General features: G+C 45.7%; 1 protein-coding gene across 6 annotated transcripts in view; it reads left to right on the forward strand.

Moving 5' to 3' along the window:
* Nucleotides 1-23,542, forward strand: part of FYN (FYN proto-oncogene, Src family tyrosine kinase) — a 216,056-nt gene that overhangs the window by 177,069 nt on the left and 15,445 nt on the right. For 3 of the 6 annotated variants that reach the window (XM_069598088.1, XM_069598087.1, XM_069598089.1), the window contains 4 exons: nucleotides 1,407-1,571; nucleotides 4,806-4,985; nucleotides 7,229-7,305; nucleotides 7,391-7,544. In XM_069598088.1, coding sequence (XP_069454189.1) covers nucleotides 1,407-1,571; nucleotides 4,806-4,985; nucleotides 7,229-7,305; nucleotides 7,391-7,544 — 576 coding nt within the window. Of the gene's footprint in view, nucleotides 1-1,406; nucleotides 1,572-1,949; nucleotides 2,106-4,805; nucleotides 4,986-7,228; nucleotides 7,306-7,390; nucleotides 7,545-23,542 lie in introns of all 6 variants that reach the window. The other 3 variants (XM_069598092.1, XM_069598090.1, XM_069598091.1) reach the window with 1 other exon arrangement.

Raw genomic sequence — 23,542 nt, forward strand, 5'->3', positions numbered from 1 at the left:
GACGTGCTCAAAATACCCGCATGTGGTAAGGATCTCTCAAATGCCTAAATATATTTCATTACAGCCAGACGTCAGCTGGATCCCCAGGGCTTGGATCGTTTGAAAATATTGTGTTGGAAAGGGCACCTTAATAACATCATAAAGCTGGAAGGAGAGAAGGGATGTGAGGAGCAATAGACACTTTTTAATCTCAAAAAAAAAAAAATCCATCTCGAGACAGATTTGTTTTTATATTGGCTTCTCCCCTTGCCTCTTTCTCTCCCTCACACAATCAAATGCCTTTGAAATATTGACACATAAATAATTTCCTGCCTAAATGTCTGAGAACCTGATTCTGTCAAAAAGAAAGGAATAAAAAGGAACTTGCAGCTGGTTCCCGGAGCAAAGGCGGCAGCACTGCATTCTGTGTCCCTGGAGCAGAGGGGCCTCCGTTGGGGCGTGGCCAGCTCAGGCCAGGCTCTCTGCAGCTTTCGTCACTGCCTGAGTCCCTGTCCATTGTCAGCGTTCTCACCTGACCGATGTTTAGCTTGGCATTTAGACAGTTTCCCCTTAGCACTGCTGCAGTCTAAAAGACTTTAAAGAGAGAGAGAAGAAAAGGGGAAAATCCTCCAAATAACCTATAAGTGATAATGACTTTTTTCCTTCCTCTTTTTCATAGGAAATAGAGTTCTCTCACATCCTTGAGTTTCTGCAAATTTTAGTTCCCATTCTTTCTCCTTTCAAGCCAGACTCCTAAATTATACATCGGAGACTGTTATAAAGATTTTTTTTTTAATGGAAGATTTCAAAGAAGCAAGAGTAGCTGACTGGCAGAATAGAGTCAGTTCAAGTTGTCAGAGAAATCACTAGAGAAATAGGACCTCTTTTTTCCCTCGCCAGGTGTAATCTCCAGCCTTACTAGTTTATAATAGTCTGACGTTCTGTATGAGAAGCCTGTACCGAAGCTACAATTTTAAGTATATTCATAGCAAAGAGAGTCCCCACGCCCTTGATATGAGACAGCAGCAAAAGACAGTTGTGCTGACGTTCTGTGGTTCAAATGTACCTTTTGAAATCAGTCGAGGTTATCTGCAGAGTTTCAGAAGACATGTTATTAGCACGCTGGGCTGAAAACATTTTTCTTATTTCGTAAGCACAGACACCAAAGCAGCCTGAACCTGTATCTGTGTATAGACTATACTAGACCTGGGTGTACGCAGTCATTGAAATCCAAAACGTCTTCTGTTCTGCCTCCAGCGAGCACATTTCAGTGTGTGGTGTCTAATCTTCCAACACGTGTGTAGTTCTCTGCTGACACAGCACTGTTCTGAGTAACACTGTGCGCTGGCTGGGTTTGTGCCCCTGTAAGTGTTGTTTCACGTGTTTGCTTTTCTCTTCCTCTCCCGCCGCTGTCCTCGCTCCATCAGAGAGAGCCGCAGGCCTCTGCTGCCGCCTAGTAGTTCCCTGTCACAAAGGGATGCCACGGCTTACCGATCTGTCTGTCAAAACCAAAGATGTCTGGGAAATCCCTCGAGAATCCCTGCAGTTGATCAAGAGACTGGGAAATGGGCAGTTTGGGGAAGTATGGATGGGTATGCCAAGCCTCAATTACTCTATTACTAGCTTTCTCGTTTGGGGAAGTCCCAAACATCAAAGATGGAAGGTGAAAATAAAGACTTTTTGGCCAGGAAGAGAGTATGAATTACAAATAATTTGGATTTTGATTTCAGAATTCTGGTTAAGATTGGCAGATGGCTCAAATGATACTATTATATGAGCCTCAATTCATAAACCAGGAAATGGTACAAGGAATATTCTAGCTTGCACCAAATGCCTTCATTTCCAACTGCAAATGTTGGCAGAATGAACAGTGTCGCCCTAAAGGGCCCGTCACCTCCCATCTTTTCTAGTGCATGCATGATTATGGATTATAAGGACTGTGTTTTCTTTATTAATTCCCTTTCCTGTAGAGAAAGCTGATGGTTTGTGTTTTAACTTAACTGTGATTGCATCGAGTTGTACCCCACAAACTTCTGGATTGTCTAAAGATGCTTGGGAAGTTGCACGTGATTCCCTGAATCTGGAGAAGAAGCTGGGTCAGGGGTGTTTCGCTGAAGTGTGGCTTGGTAAGGCAGAGGGCACGTTTCGTTTTGGCTGCATCTCAAAGCCAGCTAAAAGGCGATTTTAAGCAAACACACACACACACAGCTGGTGGGACCAAGATGCTTGACCTGGATGGCTAGATGGCTACAGGCCATTCAGGTTATTCCCTTCCATCCTGCTTCATGTGGTTAATTAAGGCACACAGAACAGAAAACCAGTACAGTAAGAATGATGTTTCCTCTTCCTAAGACGTGGGAAGGTAAGATTCTACAGATGGGCTAATGTAGGAAAAGACCATGGGCTTTTTTCCTCAGTAGCCTGGATTTGAATCTTTTCCAGCTGATTAACCATGGGCATGGGGCTTGTTTCATCTCTTTGAACCTCAGTTACCTCATCTGTAAAACTGAAATAATACCTACTTCATAGGATTACCTTGAGGGTGATATGGCATAGTATATCTCCACGGCAAACGGCAGGTACTCAGTAGACACGCGTTCTTGTCTCTTAATTTGGTTCTCTTTGGCCAGACCAACTTCTCTGGCCTTCCCCACTGCTTTAAAACACCCAGAAACATCTGTCAATAAGGCTATGCTGCTGCTTATGGAATCCCGCTTCTTACTTTCCTAGATGCAATTGAAAGCAACATTACTTAAAAGCAAAAGCATAGGTTGGTACCTGTTGATTTGTGTGGGTGTAGGTACTTAGGTGTGATCTGCATTAAAAGGTTTAATGCAGTTAAAGCACTTAGAATGGGACTTGACAACTAGTAAGTACTACATATAGGGAGAGGGAGAGAGAGACACCCCCCCTCAGATATACATGTGGATGAGTATTTATATGCCATTATAGTAAGTATTATCATTATTAATAGAATCGCTTTCCGAGTCGACTTATCGTGTCTGTCTCTATCTGGACTCTAACTCTCGTGTTGTATTTATATGGCCTTACACTCCCTTATCCACCCAATTTATAATTAGATTTGTGAGTCCTAAGGATTTCAATACAGTCATTCATGAAATCAGGAAAAATTAAACTCTGTACAAAAATTTATTTTCAAACATTATAGTTACCAGTTTTAAATCGTCACACATGCTGTTATGTTTTCCCCTGAATGTGAAACATCATGTTGACGTAGTTCAGGATCAGGATGGAAGGTTATCTAGGTAACCAGGTGATATTAGAAAGGATGATCTCACTGTTAAAATTTCAGGGATGCTAAAACACTCACACAGACCACTTGCTAGTTGTCAGATTTCCCATTTATGTTTAGTGGTCAGTTTTCCATAAGATTTCAAGGAACTCTTTTTTAAGGCACTTATCCTTTGATAATTTACATTTTGATGGGTTGCATGTTGTGATTATATGAACCATGTTTTTAACAGGGTGACAAGACTTGTTCCAATTTATAGAATCTTTTAGTTCTAGGATTAATTATATTAAGTGTAAAGTTAATTTAAACCAGCCTTCTTTTCCAAATAGAAAATGATATAATCTAACTTACTAGATTTTTCAGTTTACCTTATAGTTTTAATTCAAAGTCATAGGACTAATAATGGATACACATAGGATTGAGTGGGTTTTTTTAAATTTTGGTGCTAAAAGAGACTGGGAAGATAATCCAGTTCCATTTCTATATTTTACAGATGAGGTAAATGATGAGGATCATAAACCAGGCTCGCCTCTGAAACTCCTAGATTATTTTACACATGTGAAGTTTTAAATATTTCTTTTCCCTCTTAGCTGCTGTTTAATTTTTCCAGTCTAATAGAAATCATTGTTCCTGTGGCTGACCATCAGTAAGCTTGAGGAATTTTCTTTTCGTGGTTGAAGTATTGGCAAGTAGACCAAAAGCTTCTTGCCAGTACTTCTCAGCACGTTTAGCTCAGCTTCTCAAGGACTCAGTCAAGTAGCTCATCCCTGGCTGACAACTGAAAGTCTAGAGGTAATTTCCAAACTTCCTTAGTGTGGTGTCATATATTTTTAAATGGCACACCCCAGAAAATAGGACTTAATGTCCTTTCTTCCATGCTCATCCTCCCGTCTAAGGGACGGCTATTGGATGGCCGCTGAAGGCCAGTCCTGTTCTAACCCCTAGACATTCATCCTTATAAAGAAGTATCCAGAAAGTACCAGTGATCTGATATACTACATGCTAAGTAAATATAATTAACATCCTGTATATTATCTATGAAAATTGTTTAGGGGATAAATCCCAAGAATTCTCATCACAAGAAAAAAATTTATTTGTATTTAAGTTTGTATCTATCTGAGATGATGGATTTCACTAAACTTAACTGTAATAGTCACTCCATGATGTATGTAAATTAAATCATTATGCTTTACAACTTAAACTGATACAGTGGCGTATATCAATCATATCTCAAAAACTACTAGAAGGAAAAAAATGAAGTATCCAGAGCTTTTGATACAAATTTGTGATCACGTGGCTGAACCAGAAAAGGAAAGTGATATATATCAAAATACGAAAAATTTTTAAAGACTTGTAAACCATGACATAGCCTATAAGTAAACACATTTTTTCCTGTTGAAAATACTTGACAGAGTCCTTGCATTTGATTGTCTTTGTTCAACAACAACAACTCTATTTAAAGTTTTCTTTAAACTTAAAATCTAACTTTATACAAATAACTACTCATTAAAAAGGTTTTTTTCCCATCCAAAGAGGATCTTTGGTTTGACTTACTATTATGGGGTGTCTGCAGGTACCTGGAATGGAAACACAAAAGTAGCCATAAAGACTCTTAAACCAGGCACAATGTCCCCTGAATCATTCCTTGAGGAGGCGCAGATCATGAAGAAGTTGAAGCACGACAAACTGGTCCAGCTATACGCCGTGGTGTCCGAAGAGCCCATCTACATCGTCACCGAGTACATGAATAAAGGTTGGACTGGGCCTCTCGGGCTCCCCCTCGCAGGGACCTGCAAGCTTGTCTCCGGGAGGGGAATGGAGCTCCCTGCCTGCTTTTTCCCTCCTTCCTCCATGAGTCAAGCATTCTTTGTCAGGAAGCACAAACTATGTACTCACTGGGGAAAACGTTGTACGAACAGACAGTGACCTTGAGTTTGACACCCAGATTCCTTTGCATGCTTTGCACATGTCAGGATTTCCAGCTCCTCTCCATAACTGAAGTAATTCATTTTTAGTATCGGAGTGATCAGTGCATACATGTGTCGTCGTGTCTGACTCTTTGCAACCCCATGGGCTTTTCCAGGCAAGAATACTGGAGTGGGTTGCCATTGATACAGAGGGCTATAAAAGTTTGCTGTTATCTGGAATGGCACAGCTTATGTTAAAAGTTAATTTTTTTTTCAAACAAAGATATGAGGCTATACAGTTTTCAGGTATTCATCTCTCCTGCCTCATTCCCACCACCTTTGTCTGTCTTGAGTCCCCCACTCAAGATACCACAACCTTGACCGTGTTGGAAACCCTCATCAAGGGTGAGGTTTTTTTAATCACATCGGTTCAAAACTTGTTTTGCAGTAAAATTTTGTTTGAAAATGCCTTTTTGTGTACAAAAGCATAAAAGTAAGAAATTGTGTTACGAAAGGTTTTGTGGCATACACAGCTTAACCATCTTAATAATAAATTACTTTCTTACAAATTTTTTTTAAATTAGATATTTTTGCAAGGCTGAACAATTAACATCAGACACTGAGCTCTGGGTTAAGTTTAGCCTCCATCTTTTCAACACCTTTTTTTTTTCTTCGGCTCTCTTCTTAAACATCTGATGTAGAAAGACATACTTTTAAAGAGCACATTATATTCTCATTCTTTTTCTCTCTCTCTTTGTCTTTCTAATCAAAGCAATATTGTTGGGGATAAGACCACAGATCACTTTGTTTTGGAAAAATAGATGAACCAAACAAGAAACAGCCTTAAAAGGCAAAGCATTGTACATCAGATGACACCAGTACAATTTTTCCCTTTCCACGTACTTTCTATTAAAATATATTTGGAATTATTCCCTGGCAGATTGTTTGTCCTTTGTATTTGTTTATTTGGTAAATAACTTTGTGATTAAAGCATGAAAAAAAAATACCAGTGATCACATGAACCTCCAGCCTCTGCCCATGATTGCTTCGGCCCCAGTGTTCATTCTGAGCTCCTCAGGCGGAGTCATCACACTGGCTCTGAAGCTCCAGCCTTTGGTTTCAGGTATCTTTCAAGGCCTGATTGGCCATGATCTAATGTGAGGAGCCACCTACCCCAACCCTGTATTCCTCAGATACCCTTTTCTTGATTTAAAAATCTGTCAATAAGCTGAGCCACTGATTGTACACTTTGCTATATGTCGGAATCACCTAATACAGGGGTCCCCAACCTTTGAGAGCTAATGTCTGATGATCTGAGGTGGAACTGATGTAATAATAATAGAAATAAAATACACAATAAATGGAATGTGCTTGAATCATCCCTAAAGCATCTGCCACCCCCAAGTCCGTGGAAAAATTGTCTTTAAAGAAGCTTGTCCCTGGTACCAAAAAGACTGGGAACCACTGATCTAATGGGCTTCTCAAAATAAAAGTTTCTGGGCCAAAACTCCCAAGCATCTGATTCTGTAGATGTGGGATGGGTTCTGAGAGTTTGTGTTTCCAACTGATTCCCCAGAGGTTGCCGTTCTTGCTGGTCCGGGACCACGTATTGGGAACCACTCATCTGGGAGCTGTTTTCTCCACATCACTCTTGAGCGGGACTGTCGGGAGTGAGACTGAAGTGGTGCAGCCTTTAATCTCATTTAAGGCTGCTTCTTATGAAGTCCTGTTTCTTCTAGCTTCATCCCATTTTTGTTGTCCTTAGAATTGGAGTCACTACTATTTACTGTTTTTTTTTTTTTTTTGATGTTGTGGTTTTTTTTTTTAGTTTTTTATTTTTTAAATTTTAAAATCTTTAATTCTTACATGTGTTCCCAAACATGAACCCCCCTCCTTTAAAAGGTAAAACTGCAGCCTCCAGTGCACAGTTTTTTTTCTGCCCAGTTTTTATGTGTGAACCTTGTTTTCACTGATAGCCTCATTTCCTCTGATTACCTCATTCCTTCTAATAAGAAAACCAAATACAGCCCTTCATTGGGAATTTTGACCTTTCAAAGGAAATCAAAATGACTTTATGTTTTCTTCATAGGAAGTTTACTCGATTTCTTAAAAGATGGAGAAGGAAGAGCTCTGAAATTACCAAACCTTGTGGATATGGCAGCACAGGTAGGCCCTCGATTCCTGCCTTAGGTTTACCAGCGAGTGAGTACCGTGGAGTCACGTGTAATGTGCATTTCCCCGGTCTACGCAGGTTGCCGCGGGAATGGCGTACATCGAGCGCATGAACTACATCCACAGAGACCTGCGGTCAGCAAACATTCTCGTGGGGAATGGACTAATTTGCAAGATCGCTGACTTCGGATTGGCCAGGTTGATCGAGGACAATGAGTACACGGCAAGACAAGGTGGGCGCTTGAATGAGGAAGGCTCGTGATCTTGCACATCCCTTCCCTCCTTTCCTCCAGAAAATATTCAGAATGTCATTCTTCAGCTGGGTTTTTCCTTCTTGATCTGGCAGGAATCTGACCGCACTGCAGATGGGAGACCGTAGTGGGTTCAGTTGACCCTCTGCCTTTCGAGGAGAGGGTGAGGAAGCCGCTCATCATTCCGTCAGAGTCTCAGCCAAAACAGAAGGCACTCTCACTGGAGAATTTAATAAAGGAGTTATTTGCGACAGCGCAGGCAGGGTTTAAGAAAACCAGCAGGGCGTGATGCGGCCTCCCAGAGCTTGTAACAGCTCCAGAACTAAGAGCGAGCAGCTGTGCGTGGAGACCACCACTGGCTGAGACAGGCCTCTGGGGGAGTCACACCCAGGCTCACTCTTCAGCCCTTCTACAGGTCTCCTGCCAAGCCCAACTAGAGCCAGCAGTCAAAGGAGCCACTGACAGTCCAGATGGGCCCCGAGAAGGGAGAAGACAGGTAGAGAGGGGATCTAGAGGGCCAACAGGAGAGAACAAGAGTCACTCGAAAAGCTCTACTTCCTTGAATCATCCCCCTCCATTCCACCCTTTCAGAAGATTTATAGAAATCAGCCTCCAGATAAAATACATCTCAAACCAACAGCCACTCCAGTGGGACAAATTTTCAGGTTCTTCTAGGGTACTAGATAGGAGAGAAGGAATTCCCAGGGTTACTTCCTTTCTTCCAGAACTTTACACAGTGGTCAAAGGGTAAATGTGTGGAATTAAGTGTACAGTTTGCAATGGAACATAGGCTCTTCATGGTGAACATAACATGTCTGAAGGAAGAGGGGTCAGCTTCATTGTTGTTCTTAACCAAAACCCAGTCATTCTGAGCAAGGCTGAGCAATGACTGGAATAGGTTACAGGGCGGTGTTATCTACTAGAGGTTGTAATAGTTAGCTCTGCACTTCTTCTTTCTCGCCTTCTTTTCTAATTCTTTCATTTCTTGCCAGTTTTTCCCTCCTTTTATCCTTCTTGGCAGTCTCAAGCGATGAGGGGAAAAAATGCTAAACTAAGACCCTGCCACTACAGATACTGTCGGCCACTACAGATACTGTCGGCTAAATTACATGTCGGTCAGACAGCTCGGCTATTTGAATTTCCCCAACATGTGGCAGTTCTTGTCTTGGAGCCAAAGGCCGACACGTTGAGCATGCCCATTCATCACACACATGCACATGTGCATATGCACACACTTACACGCACACACACACAGTGCAGGGCCAGATGGTATGCCGTATCACTAATCAAAGGCACGTGGGCAGCTTTGATTGGCGCTGCAGTCCAGAGAGGACTCTGGGCACGATTTTAGTCAGGATGAGCTGAGAGGGTCTGAAGTGCCCCCGGGTCTGAGACCTGGCCCTAAATGAGAGAGTTTACCCCGAGGCAAACCTGTCAGATCCCAGCTCACAGACCCAGAAGGAGAGGCGAGCAGGTGAAGGTTGAGAGACATGAGTCTTTGGTTTAGGAAGGAGTGAGTCGCGTCAGCATGCTTCTGTGTGTGAGTGTTTTGGGGCTGGAGGGAGCAGTTCAGGATTTGTTTCTCCCATTCCCCCAGGCTCTGGACTGTCTGGAATTTGTCATTAGCACACTTGAGTCATCAATAAATGAGAACGTTGGCAGGGCCTGAAGCCCAAGCGTGCTGGCAGGGGTGCTGTTGACAGGGCTGGGTGTTTAGTTCATGGGGTGAGATGCCCAGGCTGTGCCCCTGGGTGATTGGCATCTGGGGGAAGGCACGTCAGGAGCCCTCGCTGCAGTCCCCTCAAAGTGTGCTGCTGCTGTGGAGCAGGGCTGTGCGGCTGCCCTGAACCCCAGCCCTCCTGTCCTGCCTTCCTCCTGATTGTCTTTCTGGTGGTGTCCTCTCCAGCTCCATCACCTTCCCAGATGTTGTCCTGATGCCCTTCAGAGGGCCAGCTTCACACCCTTAATTTCCAAATAGAATATTCCACCCTTCCCTCTTCCAATTCTTTTTTCTTCTCTCTTCCCTTTTACAAGTATCTTCTGTGTGCTAAGTTGCTTCAGTCATGTCCAACTCTTTGCAACCCTATGGACTAGAGAATTAAACTGGGGAGGAAAAAACAAAGACTGGGGCCCTGGGATTGGCCAGGAGAATAAAAGAAATATTGCAACAGAGGACAAAGAAGGAGCAGGGGTGTTTATAGGAAACCTACCCAGTGCCAGGTCCAAGCGGGCAAATGTGAGGAGTGGAGTGGGAAAGATAGATACAGGCTCAGAGAGGCTGAGTAACAGACAAAGCCACACAGCTAGTCAAGGGGCAGAGTCAGCATTTGGATTCAGGCATGGCTGGTCCTGTTGCATCTACCCTTTTATGCTATGCTGACTGCCTCTCATCAGGACAGTGATTGAAAGAAGAGAAAAATTTAAAAATTGAGAGGATTAGTCATAAGCTCCTTTTCCCCTTTATTTTATAGAAGCACTTTTAAGAGGCAGCTTCTAAAGTGCATATGAGGGGAGTTGGAAGACCTTCATCTGCTAGCTCCAGGTCAGCCCAGCTGTTTACAGAACACCTCCAGGGGTCTGCCCTGTGCCCAGGCCGCTTTACGAGGCAGGAAGGGCCCAGTGTGTATCCACTGGCATGCTCTGCAGATGGCATGCATGCTTCATGCTGAAGTTTCTGCAGGGAATTAGTCAGTGCTTCCAGACAGCTGCTCCGTGTGCCTGAAAATATTTATAAGCCCGGTTTTATGTTCCCCACAGGCCTCAGCCAGGCCGCATCTTGTTTATGGAAGTGTGGGCAGTGTTGAGAAGTGTGTGCCGATCACAGGTATTTTCAGACTGTGGGTAACTGTTGTTTCTCAACACAGTGGTGAGGTTCCCATCTAAGGGCTCGCTGAAATGTCTCTCCCTCCTCCTATCTGGTGGATGAGCTGGCATTTCCCCAGGCACCTGCAGAATGGGATTTGGGACCTGGGTTAAACAGCTGCTCCTGAGTTCCTTTGTCTTCCCCTCCCTGCCCCACTGGATTGTAAGCGGCAGCCCCGTATCAGGGAGAAGGTCAAGACCAGGCCCAGAGTTGGTGATGGTGGTCCTCTGCCAGTAGCATTCTGGAGGCAACTAGCAATCATTTGGTATCGTTCATTTTCTTACCTCTGCATGTCCCCCAGTGACAGCAGTTAGGTCTTCTGTCCAATCTGGATCTCCAGGTAATGGCAACCGTCATTATTTGAGTGCCCTTCAAAGTGAAGGGGCTTTGATAGGAGCTCCTGAGCGAAAGAAGCCAAAGACTAAACCGGGGCAAGCTGCCAGCATGGAGTCAGATGAGATCTGAAACCCACCCCATTGCCCACCAGCTCTGGGGCCTTGGGCACATTACCTAACTTTTCCACACCTTTGCTTGCTTGTCTGTAAAGTGGAAACATATTTTCCCTGTTTTGTGCTTTTGTTTTTGCAAAGATTAAGTGAAACAGCACATGTAAATTGTTTAGCACAGTACCTGGCATGTAGCAACTGGTAAACAAAAAGGACTCTTGTTATTCTGTCCTGGACAAGACTAAGTTCTTGAGGAATAAACAAATTCCAGATTGGCCAGAGACACGTGGAAAGGCCCAGCCACCATCCGGGAAAGGGAGAGAAGGATCAGAGCTAATTCCCTGTGGTCAGATATGAGTGGTCATGACGATGCAGTTGCCAGCAACATGCGTGAGTGAGTCAGGAAGGTTTTCTTTTCCAAGAACAAGGGTGAGTTTGGTTTGGTTTGGGATTTGTTGAGCTTAAGGTAGTTGTGGCCGAGTTTGATGTCCAAGCCCAGAGAGGTCAGTGGGGGTGCCCTCACCCGGTCCCATGGCCACGGGTCCTCACCTCTGAGGACTCCTCCCCACATCACCACCCCTCAGCCAACCATGGCCTCTCACCCCCATGCTGCCTGCACCCTCCCTTGAGGTCTGATCACAGCCCCTCCTGCCACCAGTTCCCCAGAGGTCCCACACAGACAGACCATGCGAGAATTCTTGAAAAAAAGTTTCTTCCTGAGCTTTTAGGAAGCTCGGTGCTGACGAATACTGATTTAAACCTAACAAGCTCAGATAGACATAGCTTACGTATCAGAATGATTTGCTTTTGTGGACACATTTTTTTTATTGAGTCATAATATATGTACAATAAAATGAATAGGTCTGAAGTATACAACTCAGGGAATTTTTACATATGGGGATGCCCTTGAAATTACCCACAGATGAGGATAACAAACACTGCCAGCCCCCTAAAGACCTCCTCATCCCCTTCTAGACAGTCAGCACTCCCAAAAGTAGACCCTGTTTTACTTCTGCCGCCAGAGATTCCTTTTCCCTGTGACTGATCTTCATATAAACAAATCATTCAGTACCAGTCTTTTGTGTCTGGTTTCTTCTGCGTCATTGTGAGATTCATCCATGTTGCTGCATAAAACAGTAGGTCCTTCCTTTTCTTTGCTGAGTCGTAGTCCATTTACAGATAGGTCCACGTATCCATTCTCCTGGTATTTCTAAATGGGAGACTTTATGAAAGTAGCTGCTGTGGTGGTGCTCATGTCCTCCTCTCTTCTGGGTATAGTTCTAGTAGTGGAATTGGTCTTAGGACAGACCTGTACTGCCCAGCAGGTTTTGTGGCCTTATCTTTAAAGATAGAATACATAGTCCCTGTGTTGTGTAGGGTTTTACTTCTCTTTAGGCCACTAAGGCAGCATGGTGAGGCTGTGGAAGCTGTGGCTGGCAGTCAGGAAGCCCGAGTTTGAACTAGCTATTTCTTACAAGGTTGGTGTGTCCCCAGGCAAATCAGTTAACCTTTCTGAGCCTCATTTTTTAGCATCCGTAAAATGGAGATAATAAAAATAATTACCTCACATAATTAGTGTGAGAATTAAATGGGCTCTCTATAAAAGCTGTTGGAGGGTTATGAAATATAAACCATTCTTGTAACCTGAACTTTTTGTGTGGATAATACATTTGCCTTGAAAGAGGTCTTTATTTACTTAACTAAAAATTCTTTTTAAGGAAAAAGCTAATAAGGAACAGTAAAGAATAATTATTCTTGTAAGAAAAATAATATATTTCATTTTTTTACAGCCAATTCCATTGGTCCGGGCAGGTGCCATTTGGTTTATCTGCATGCCCAAGGGCCCCTCTGCACACAGCTGAGAGTTGGTGGTCTACGCACCAGCCTCTCCAGCAGAGTTTTGTTTTTTCCCAGATTTGCCTTCTCTGTTGAGAACTGTCCCTACCTCCATTATTTTTGATCTTGTTAAGTCTGAACATCTGATGGACATTCTCAGCAGTGTCACTGAGGTTGTGCGTGTGTGTGTGCGCGTGCACACCCACATGCATGTGCAAATATGCGTTCCAGAGATGGCAGGGACTGGATTGGTTTAGCGTGTGACCCATGAAATCAAGTTATCCTGATGTGAGTATTAGCATCACTGCTGATGAGTTGTGAGGCCTTGGATGAGTTACTTAACCTCTCTGAGCCTTTATTTCCTCCTCTAAAAACAGGGATGATAATAGTTATCTATATCAGAGAATTGTTGTATGGCTTCCCTGAGAACATACAGAAAACACTTAGCGCAAAGCAGATGCTGAGCTGACAGTTGTATAATTTTAGTTACTAGTAGTAGCAATAGTAACATCACTACTGTTGATCCACTGGGGTATTAATAGCATTCTTTCTCCCTTTCTCCTTTCCCCGCCCAGCCCAGTCTCTCTCTCTCTCTCCCTCCCTCCCTTTCTCTCTCTCTCTCTCTCTCTCTCTCTCTCTCTCTCCCTCTCTCCCTACCCCCTCCGTCAGGGTCTCCCGCAAAAAGGACCTGCCTATTTAACCCTTTCTTCTCCTGATTTGAATCATCACAAAGATGGGAACTTAGAGTTGCTCTGTGTTTTAGGTTTATTTGGGGTTTGCGGGTTTTCTGGGGTTTTTCAAGGTCTAAGTTAATGACAGGATCATTGCTGAGAAAGCAAATGTCAAAGCCCTGTTTAATCTTTAGACCTTTGGAATGTATGGGAACAGGGGCATTTAGGACTTTGTATAAAACCTGCTGTAGGTTTAGGTTTATGTATTAAATAGAATAAAAATACGTCTATTCAAATGAGGGTTTAGGCTGAATAGATTATTATCTGGAGGAAAATTCCCATATAAATTAGACTGCAAAGAATTCATAATTGTTGCAGTTTTCATGTTAATTATTTCATGTTAAAAAATTGTTGCTGCATAAATTAACACATTCTTTCATGGAGAACATATTTTAGAAAGATTTGTTACTTTAATAACTCTTTGTGTATTAGAAATCCCAGATGCCTGTACTAATTAAATATAATCAGATTTTGGATTCAAAAAGCACAGTAGCCATTTAACACAAACAAGCAGGCAGCTAGGTTGACAAACACAGTCAGGAAGAAGCAGATCCCTGCTTCTTTCAGATTTTGTATTTCACCATTCAGAACTGTGAATTCAATTCCTGTCCTTCCTTTGTACTGCCACGACTGGGGATTATCAGACTCAGAACGCCAGCTTTCCAGCTCAAGGGCTCCTGCAGAATTATTAATCAGCCTCTTCTGAGGCCCCTGTAATCCGGAGGCAGATCAAGGCTGATCTCGCCGCGAGATGCCCTCCCTGCTCCCGGCGGCACATGCGTTTCTTGTTCTCTGTCAACAACGGCATTGCCATTCCCACACAGTGTGCTGTGACCTGAACAGCAAATGTCAGGGGAGGAGGAGGGGGACGAAACCCTTTTAATTATTGAATTTAATCTAATTCTTCCCGTGCTAGAGAAGCAAATCATCCTTTGACAAAAAGCAAACCCTTTCCAGCTCAGCTATTGTTTTAAGCACGGAGCAGGAAGCTTATTTGTTTGAACTGACCGTGCCGCTGGGCTCGGTCAGGGTCGCTGGTCCCGGGGGTGGGGGGCGGGGGGTCCTGCTGAGAGCCCAAGGTTCTCCCCGCAGAACTCCCTGCCCTCGGCCAGGCCCTCCCAGCCCTCCTTCCTGCTGTTGCTGAGAGAGCTGCGTGCCGGAGCCCAGCCTGGTTCCAATCAAGCCTCCCAAATTCCGAGTTTGGTGCACTTCCGTCACAGGCAGAGAGAGCCTTCATTTGTATTCCGCCCCCGGCGGCCGGGCTTCCACCGGCTTTTCCGAGAGGGGCGCTTTGTTTATCTGCGCACCCACCGCGGAGCTCCGGGGTCAGGTTCTGCGCTGCGGGGAGTGGTCAGGCTGCCCGAGAGAGGCTGATGGGTGGGGCAGATCGTGTTTTCCTCTGAAAAGGGACGCGGGGCAAGCCAAAGACTAAAAGGAAAGGAAAACTCAACCCTGCCTCCTCCACTGTCTCTTTTAAAATTAAAACTGTTTGCTGGGAGGACACGGATTCATTCCTTCCATCCCCTAGCCTGGCTGCTCCCTGACTCTGCACCTGGGGGGCAGAAGGGAGGGGGACTGATGGGCCTGCTGTATGCCCCGGTCACCGGTCACCGAGAGCTCAGCGTGTCTGAATATCTTTCCTCTTCTCTGCACTGGGCGGTCACGTTTTGTATTCCATATGGGTCGGTCTCTCTCTCTCTCTCTCTCTTCCCCTCCTTTGTGCTGTCTTGAGCAGAGCAATTTGGCAGTTGTTTCTGAATGGTCAGAGCAAGTCCTTGGTTTGTGCACCCACGTTCCTTAGTAATCATCAAGAAGGAAGCAGATGGTCACCCTCTGTGATTTTAAAGTGTGTAAATAGGCACTACAGACTGCCATCAAACATCAAGAATGTCACTTGGCTTCCTTGTCTTGCTTTGCTGACAGAGGATCTCCTGCGTTTGCATCATCCTGATAATCAGGGGCAGTCAGTGCATGTGAAAGCTGTCCAGTGTTTTGGAGGAGGGTACACAGCAGCACGGGGCTGGTCTCCCCAGAGGCACGGGCGGGGGCTGGGGGAGTGGTATGGGAAAGCACCCCAAAGTGGTTATCGTCTGCTCTACATCCTCTCTTCCTTCCGTTTCTTCCTGACTCCCAGCCAGACCCTTGGTATGACCACCAGCTGTTTCTGAGCAGTATCTCCAACCCGCGTCCCTTGCCGCCTAGCAGGCTTTGTGACATGATGTCGGACTGACCCAGGCCCACTGCCCCTGCTAGGGGTGACCAGATGACGTCTGTGTTGAGCTCAATTTCAGACATGTGTTTTGACTTCAGTCTGAATTCTCACCACCCTGAACGGCAGCATACAGTTGCTTCCAGAGCACTACATGCAGCTCTCTTGCCTTTTGTTCTAGAGAAAAGGCCACAGATACAGTCTCCATCGTACCCAGAGTGTGCGTCAGAGATTTAGTTCTGCCTTTGCCTTCCTTGTAGTTCTTGGAATGCTGGAAGTATCCTTGGAGTTAGTCAGCATTCTGGTGTTCTAGAACAGCAAGCAGGGGCCCTCCTTTCTTCAGTTCCACCCAAAATAATCACTTCCAGAAGTCCCAACCACCTCCCCCCCCACACACACACACGCACATACATATGCACACACACATACATGCACACACATTCAGCACTTCAGGCAAGTCTTTTCTTTGTTTGTTTTTTGGCCGTGCTGGTGGCATGCAGGATCTTAGTTCCCCAACCAGGGATTGAACCTGTGCCCCCTGCAGTGGGAGCACAGTCTTAACCCCTGGACCAGCAGGGAAGTCCCAGACAAAGTCTTGCTGATGAATCTTAGAGCTCCTCCCTGAGAGCACGGGAACCAGACAGCATGATTTCTGGAGATGCTGGTTAATTTCATTCTTTGCTTTTGTGTTGCCAGTGAGAGTTCTCCTGAGTTGTCATTGGTCAACCTTGGGAGGAAGGTGATGGGAGAAGGCAAGCGTCCTTCCTTCCCCTTCTGGCTCCCCCATAGGTTTGTAGAAGAAATGTCACTGCCTCCTTTCTGTTCTCCTCCATGTAAGGCACTCCCGCCCTTCCACAGTTCACTTGCCTTCCCATCCCTCCCCAGCTGCAAGATACCAGGACCGGTTCCTTGCCTCCAGCCTCATCCACCATCCTCCCAGGTGCTGGGCTTGCTCCCCGTGTCCTCTGATTGTCCTGATTAGGCTGTTAATACATGCTGATGGATGTTCTACTCCTTCTTGTCTGGTCCTTGGCCTGGGGCTCCCCTTGGGACTTTGTTCATGCCTTTCAGCGTGACTATTCCTTCCTGGATTCAGCCACACCAGACTTTGGTTCAGTGCCTGGCTAAGCAGCCATCATGTTTACAGCATGTTCAGGCCCTGCCTCTGGTCCTGAGTTCTTGTCTTCCTCCCCCAAACTTGGTCTTCCTCCACCCACAACCTGGGGAGGATGGCACTCCTCCCTTCTCCCCACCTCCTTCCTTCTCTAACGCCCCACTGACCGTTATGCATTTCAAATAGAATAGCATCTCAGCCCATTGTTCCATTTACTTTTCCTTTATGTTTTTTTACACATGGTGCTAAAAACCTTATGAACCTAAAGTAGAGATTACAACAGAATGTGTCACCAGGAATAATAGCTGTATTACTCCAGGCACGTTTGGGAAATTTCGAAGTCATTCCTATGGCCTGGTGTGAAAATTCTAAATTTTGCTTGGGCATGTTTTATTGGGTTTGACATCATCATTTTGTTTGAATAACCACAAAGTTCCAGGTTAGATCAGCTTTGATTTTACCTCTTTCACAGGATATCCTGTCCAGGTCCCACCTTGTTACCAGCACCCCCTGCCCCGCCCCATGCCCCACCAACCATGTAATCAGCTTCCTGTTATTGGCATAGATCATGCTTTCTGTTATTCTCCAGGGTAACTTTAAAGTTGAAGTACTTCACATTATTTAATATTGGATATAATAGCTTGCAGAGTTTGCTGCTTTATAACTAAAGAGGGTTCTGGATGGATCTTTGGTTCAGAAAAACTGTGTCTGTTGTTGATACAAATGCCTTTCTTCCTTACAGATGCTTTTAGGGCACCATTTGTGTTCTCTGGAGGGAGGGTTTGGCTGCTTTTATTCGCCACTGGCTTTGCCTTCTCCACTTAGGCCCAAGTTTTCAGCCAGAGGGGATGGAATTGGCCTGGTCACCATTAGGAAAAAAAAAGGCTTGAGAGTCCAGGTCTCCAGTAAGAGCTGGTAATATGAGCTGGGGCCCACCCAGGCCTGTCCTGGTCCCAGCCTGGAGCTCCAGGAAGAATAGAGGGTCCCATCGCAGCATCCCATGTGGCTGCCCTATGTGTGTCCTCTTTCCCTTGCTCCTGAGCCCTCTTCTGCCTGAAGCCAGAGCCGCAATTAGCTCTGTTGGGTTTCTCAGTGAGCTCTGTCCCCAGCTGCCTGGAATGTCCTGGGGCAGGAGGTGGCTCCTGCTTGGTTTCCCAGGAGTGCCTCTGCCTGTGCTGGGGACTCCTGGAGGCTGAGTGAGTTCTCAATGATTGACTGCTGAGTATATGGGCTTTTTTTCATCCTCTTTCCCGCTCAGGAAATTTGGAGAGCTTTGGCTGGCCTGATGCAACTCAGTACCTTTGCATTAAGATCCAAGGAAGATACTAGCTAGCATTTATTTAAATATTGTGAGGTGCCAGATGCTGTGCTGAGCTCTTTGCATTATTTGTGATTCTCATCACAGCAGCAGCAGCAGCATCACAGCCTTGTGAAATCCCAGTTCACAGACAAGGAGACTGATACTTAGCAGGCTTTTAAATAGTCACCCAGCAAAACCAGTGTGCACACCCAGGTCTGCCTAGCTCTGGGGCCCCTTTCCCTAATGACTGCCTTGAGACCAGAAATGGTCTCAAGAAATGACCAGAAATGGCCTTCCAGAAATGACCACTCCAGCCCAGGCCACAGTTGGGCCTCTTTGCATTGTCACAAAAAATATTTGCTCCCTGTTTTCTGGCCGACTTTCACACCCTTAGTGCAGGGGGCACACTGGAAAGCGAAAGTCCCTGCGGCCTTCAGCTGAGCCTCCGAAATGCCACCACCGAGGGCCTCAATGCACCAAGATGCATAAAGTACTGTAACTGAATCAAGTAAGAACTGTTTCTTTTTAAGATGGAAGAAAGCAGATTGCCTAGCCCAAAAGGACCTTCATTCACTGATCGGGGCCTGGGAGGTTGGGATGAGCCCTCCTGACCTAATGAAATTTAGCTGGTCATGCTGTTTTCACTTAAAAACCAAGAGCCTTCGGTCAGACTGTCCTGGAGTGCAGTGAGGAGGCTCTTATTCTTGTAACTCTAAGGGTGAAAATAATTATTCGTTCTGCAGCTGTATTGTGTCACTGTTTTTTGTTTGGTTTGATTAAATAAAGGAAGAGAATCTCTGTGGCCATCAGAGTGTTGGAGAAATTGCTAGGTTGACCCTTTAACCAATTAAAGCATTTATTGAGCAGTTGCTGTTTAACCAGCCTTAGGCAAGGTACTGTGAAGGAAGAGCAGCATAAAACAAGGGCTCCAGCCTCAAATGATCTCCATTCTGTTTAAGGAGAGGCAGAATAACTAGGAGAGAGACACACTGGGAACAGGATGTAGCAGTGGGGGTTGAGTGTTTGGGCTCTGGAGCCAGACTCCCTTGGTTCAAATCCCAGTTCCTCCATTTATGTGCGTCCTCTGGCGTATCGTTTTACCTCTGCTCAGTTTTCTTGTCTGTAGAACAGGACTGTAATCGGCATCTGCCTCATGTGGGTAAAGCACTTAGCGTGATGCTTGCCACTCACCAAGCACTCAGTATATGCTTAGCTGTCGTGGGAGCATCTAACGTCAAGCTTTATTAAACTTGTTTATCACACTGGCTCCAGGAGCATGGGTGAGCTCAGTGAAGACTGGAGTAGTCACAGGTGACTTGATGAAGCAGGTGGGGCTTGAGCTGAGCAAGCTTTAGCTAAGCAGGTAGAATGAGAGACAACATTTAGAATATGTTAATATAGAAGAGGCAAGTTCATGATCATGCCAAGTGCAGGGTACAGGTTACAGGAAAGCAAACTAGACTAGATTTAACGATGGGTTTGGGGCAGAAAGAACCAAAGTTGAATAGATATGTGGGTCCTAGAGAACTGGGTGGGAGATTTTGACTTAATGCAGTAGGAAGCCCACTGTGTGGTTCTGGGGGAGGCTGGTGTGGACATTATGAAGCTGAGGCTTAAAACTTTTAATTGGAAAAACTATGAGCTGAAAAGGCTGGGCACCATGGCTCGAGGTCTAAACAGAGGGATGAGGGCCTAAATTGAGTTTTGGCAGAGAACCTAAACAGGAAAGGGAAAGTTTGAGAGGCTTGTCAGAGAGGGAAGCAAGAGGCTTAGTGTTGGGTTAGATAGTGGGTTTAAGGAGAAGGAGAAGTCCCAGCCAGCTTTCAAGTTTTTTCACCTTGAAGCCTGGCAGAGGGGAGTCTGATTCCCAGAAAAGGGATACTAGAAAAAAAGAGCCTCCGTTTGCTTCCTAGAATATTAAAGTACGAATCAACTTTGTCAGCCATCTAGGAAAATTTTCTACCTACAAGAACTTCTTTTATAACAAAGTGTCTTATTCATAGTAAAATGATTTAATGAAAAATAAATTTAGATTCATAGTAAATTTGAGATAAAGTTGGGACATACTAGAGGCTCTGTCCCTTAAACATTTGCAAATCGGGAACCAAGGCTTCAGATGAGAGACAGAGTTTCCCCAGTGTTTCCCCCCACTGTTCACACAGAAATGCTGGGCAGGGTTAATCCTGAGAGAGGCGTGTTTCCCCAGGGAATGAGCAGAGAGAAGGGTCTATAGCCCTGAGACCTGTGAGACACTTAGAGAGAGGGAAACTAAGGAGGAACCTACAGCAGAGACAAGAGAAATGCCTAGAAAGAAAGGAAGAGCATCAGGGAAGAATAAACTCAGAAAAGATTGCTCATTTCTCATAAGAATGTTTGAGCTTTACCAAGTGTTGGAGTATGCCAAGTTCTACTCCTTTGGTCCTGAGATGATTCGTATTACTCAGAGGTGAAAAGTATATTGCTGCTGCTAAGTTGCTTCAGTCGTGTCCAACTCTGTGCGACCCCATAGACGGCATCCCACTCCCCCGTCCCTGGGATTCTCCAGGCAAGAATACTGGAGTGGGTTGCCATTTCCTTCTCCGATGCATGAAAGTGAAAAGTGAAAGTGAAGTCGCTCAGTCGTGTCCTACTCTTCGCGACCCCATGGAATGCAGCCTACCAGGCTCCTCCATCCATGGGATTTTCCAGGCAAGAGTACTGGAGTGGGGTGCCATTGCCTAAAACAGCACAAATGTGCCTAGAGCCACAAGGTGAGCAAACGTGATGGCAGAAGTGACAGAGACATGTCACCAGCCTGATTGCTGATTGCTAATGGCCAGCCATGGGCCTTGAAATGTCATGATGCTTTTCAAGAGTTTTGAAAAGTCAAAGCGCTTTTCACGTTCTGGCTCATCTTAGATCGTTCTCTAGGTAATGATGTGTGACTTACGTGTTTTAAAGACAAGCAGAGGATGGGGGCCTGCTCACGGCCCCCAGTGGGTCCCCACCACATTAGATGGAATCCAGAGTCCTTAGTGTAGCCTGCAGCACCCCACGGCGTCTGTCCTTATGGCCCATCTTATTCTTCTTTATGGCCCTTGTCTCTGTCTGACATATAAAGGTCACTAGTTTATTTTATGTCCTTCCCAAGCTAACCCACAAGCCCCCTGAGAGTAGGAGATTGCATTCACTATGGTCTCCCCAGCACTACAGACCGTGCCAGGTACGTGGGAGACTCCAGAAGAGAGAGAACAAAACTAGGCCGGCAAGGGTTCGGTCTTTGGTTGTCTTGCAGATAAACTTTGATAACTGAATAAATCCACAGCTCTCTCCTTTCTCTTACTTAAAGCATGGATGGTTATTAACCATATTCTGAAGACTAGTGAGGTTGAATGATTGCTATCCAGTCACCTGCTTCCATTCCAGTCTATTGAAAAACTGATTTTTTACTTTCTTTTGCTGTGATTGCTCCAAGGCCTCTGGCTGCCTTGCCTCTCTGTGGGTCTAACCTCCCAGCTGTAGCCCTAGGCCCATCAGAGAGCCAAATCCAGGATTCCTGCCATCTCAGACAGCTTTACTCTGACCCAAAAGTTTCTGAACACACTTCATTTGGGACTAAAAAGCTGGGTTTTCCAGGTGTTTTTGTTTCCTTAGCGTGTGACAGATGCTTTTCTTCTGTAGTCGACAGTTGTTAAACCCTTCAAAGGGCATCCAGATGGTGGCAGACAGTGACACTGGTCACTGAGGACAAGGCGAGGACTCGCCAGAGAAGGGGGAACTGATTATAAGCCTTTTAAGGAGCCACGGTTGTTCCACCAGGAAGGGAAGGCTGAACAGGTTAATCAGTGTCCAGTCACTCATTCATTAAGCACCTCCTTAACCAGTGCCTTCTGTAGAGCTGGCGCTGGGCTCAGTACTGCACACGCCGTGGCCGTCCACAGAGACATGTACCAGCCCCCAAGGACAGTCTCTGTCCATGGAGAGAAATGCACTTTCTGACAACTCACATGTTCACTGCACTTGAGTAGTAACAGCCACAATGAACCAGACACCCTGGCAGCACAGAGCTAGGGAACCTGCCCCAGTCTTTGTGCTCAGGCCACGGCACCCCAACCAGAAACACTCCGGCGGAGAGCAAAGGAGGGGTGGGAGTTAGCCATGGGCAGGAGTGGGGTGGGACTTGCAGCTAAGAAAGCAGCCTGACCCAAGGCCCTGCAGCAGGAAGGACAGTCAGAGGGGACCAGGGGGAGCAGAGGAGGGGAGGCCCAGGGTCTCAGGAGGCTGGGGAGTGGGGAGGAGGGGCCAGATTGTGGAGGGAGGCAACTGGAAGGAATTTTGGGGGGAGGCCAGTGGCGGGGAGCCAGTGGGGACTGGAGTGCAGGTAGTGGAGATGAAGAGGGACAGACACCTTCACCGGTGTGAAGTCAACTCAGTGTGGATGGTGATAAGGCAGCAGAGGCCAGAGATGACTCTGTGAAGATCAGTGAAGCTCCTTCTCTAAGTAGACGCCATGCTGGGCTCTCCAGGTGGCACTAGTGGTAAAAACCCACCTGCCATGGCAGGAGACGCAGGTTCAATCCCTGCATTGGGAAGATCCCCTGGAGGAGGGAATGGCTACCCAGTCTACTATTCTTGCCAGCCTGGTAGGCTGCAGTCCATGGGGTCTCAAAGAGTTGGACACAACTGAGCAACTAGGCACACAGCACAAACATTGAACAAGTACACTGAGAGTTTCTGGGCCCCCCACAGCCCATGGTATTACTGACACAGATCGTCATACCTTGATTTCCTCCAGCGAGGTGCAGAGGAGAGGACATTATCTTGGTGTCTAATCCTGGTCCCAAAGGGGAATTCCAGGAAGAGTGAATCAGGTAATTACATGGCAGCGCCACACTCGTTTTGGCATAGGTCTCCTGACATTGTCCCCTTTTTCCTACAAATCCATCCAATTAGAATTTTGGTCTTGGCTTTATGCCTGCCATGATACCTATGAAAAAAATCTGAGAGGGCAGAACTCTATTTTGAAGGAAAAGGTAGTGTTTAGACCCAGGAGGTCCTTCCTTCCAGGCTTCGGAGCTTTCCTAACTTTACCGGAGGAGCAACCCCATCCAACCCCAGCAGGGTTGTATCCACGGCAACCTTAGGGACCCCATTCTCATAGATGGGGTTTGCAGTGTGCAACCTCAGGGCCATTTTCAAAGACCCCTGCCCAAGCCCGGCATGAACTCTCCCTGCTGTGGAGCCGTGTCTGTGCCCTGAGGAGCCAAGAGCCCAAAATGAGGAGAAATTGAAGTAACACGATGAGCAGAAGAGCGAGCGTTGATGCATTCTTTTCCACTGAAACCTCACTTGATCACTAACAGTTTATCTCTGCTTTAATTTAACCTTCTGTCTTCCTTGAAACTGAGAGTTATCTTTAGAGAAGTCAAGAGCAGCTGCTATTTTGAGACCAAAACAAAGACAAAGGCATTCTTCATTTTTTCCCCTCCAACACATATTATA

The sequence above is a fragment of the Ovis canadensis genome, chromosome 8, assembly GCF_042477335.2.
Source record: "Ovis canadensis isolate MfBH-ARS-UI-01 breed Bighorn chromosome 8, ARS-UI_OviCan_v2, whole genome shotgun sequence".
Lineage (NCBI taxonomy): Eukaryota > Metazoa > Chordata > Mammalia > Artiodactyla > Bovidae > Ovis > Ovis canadensis.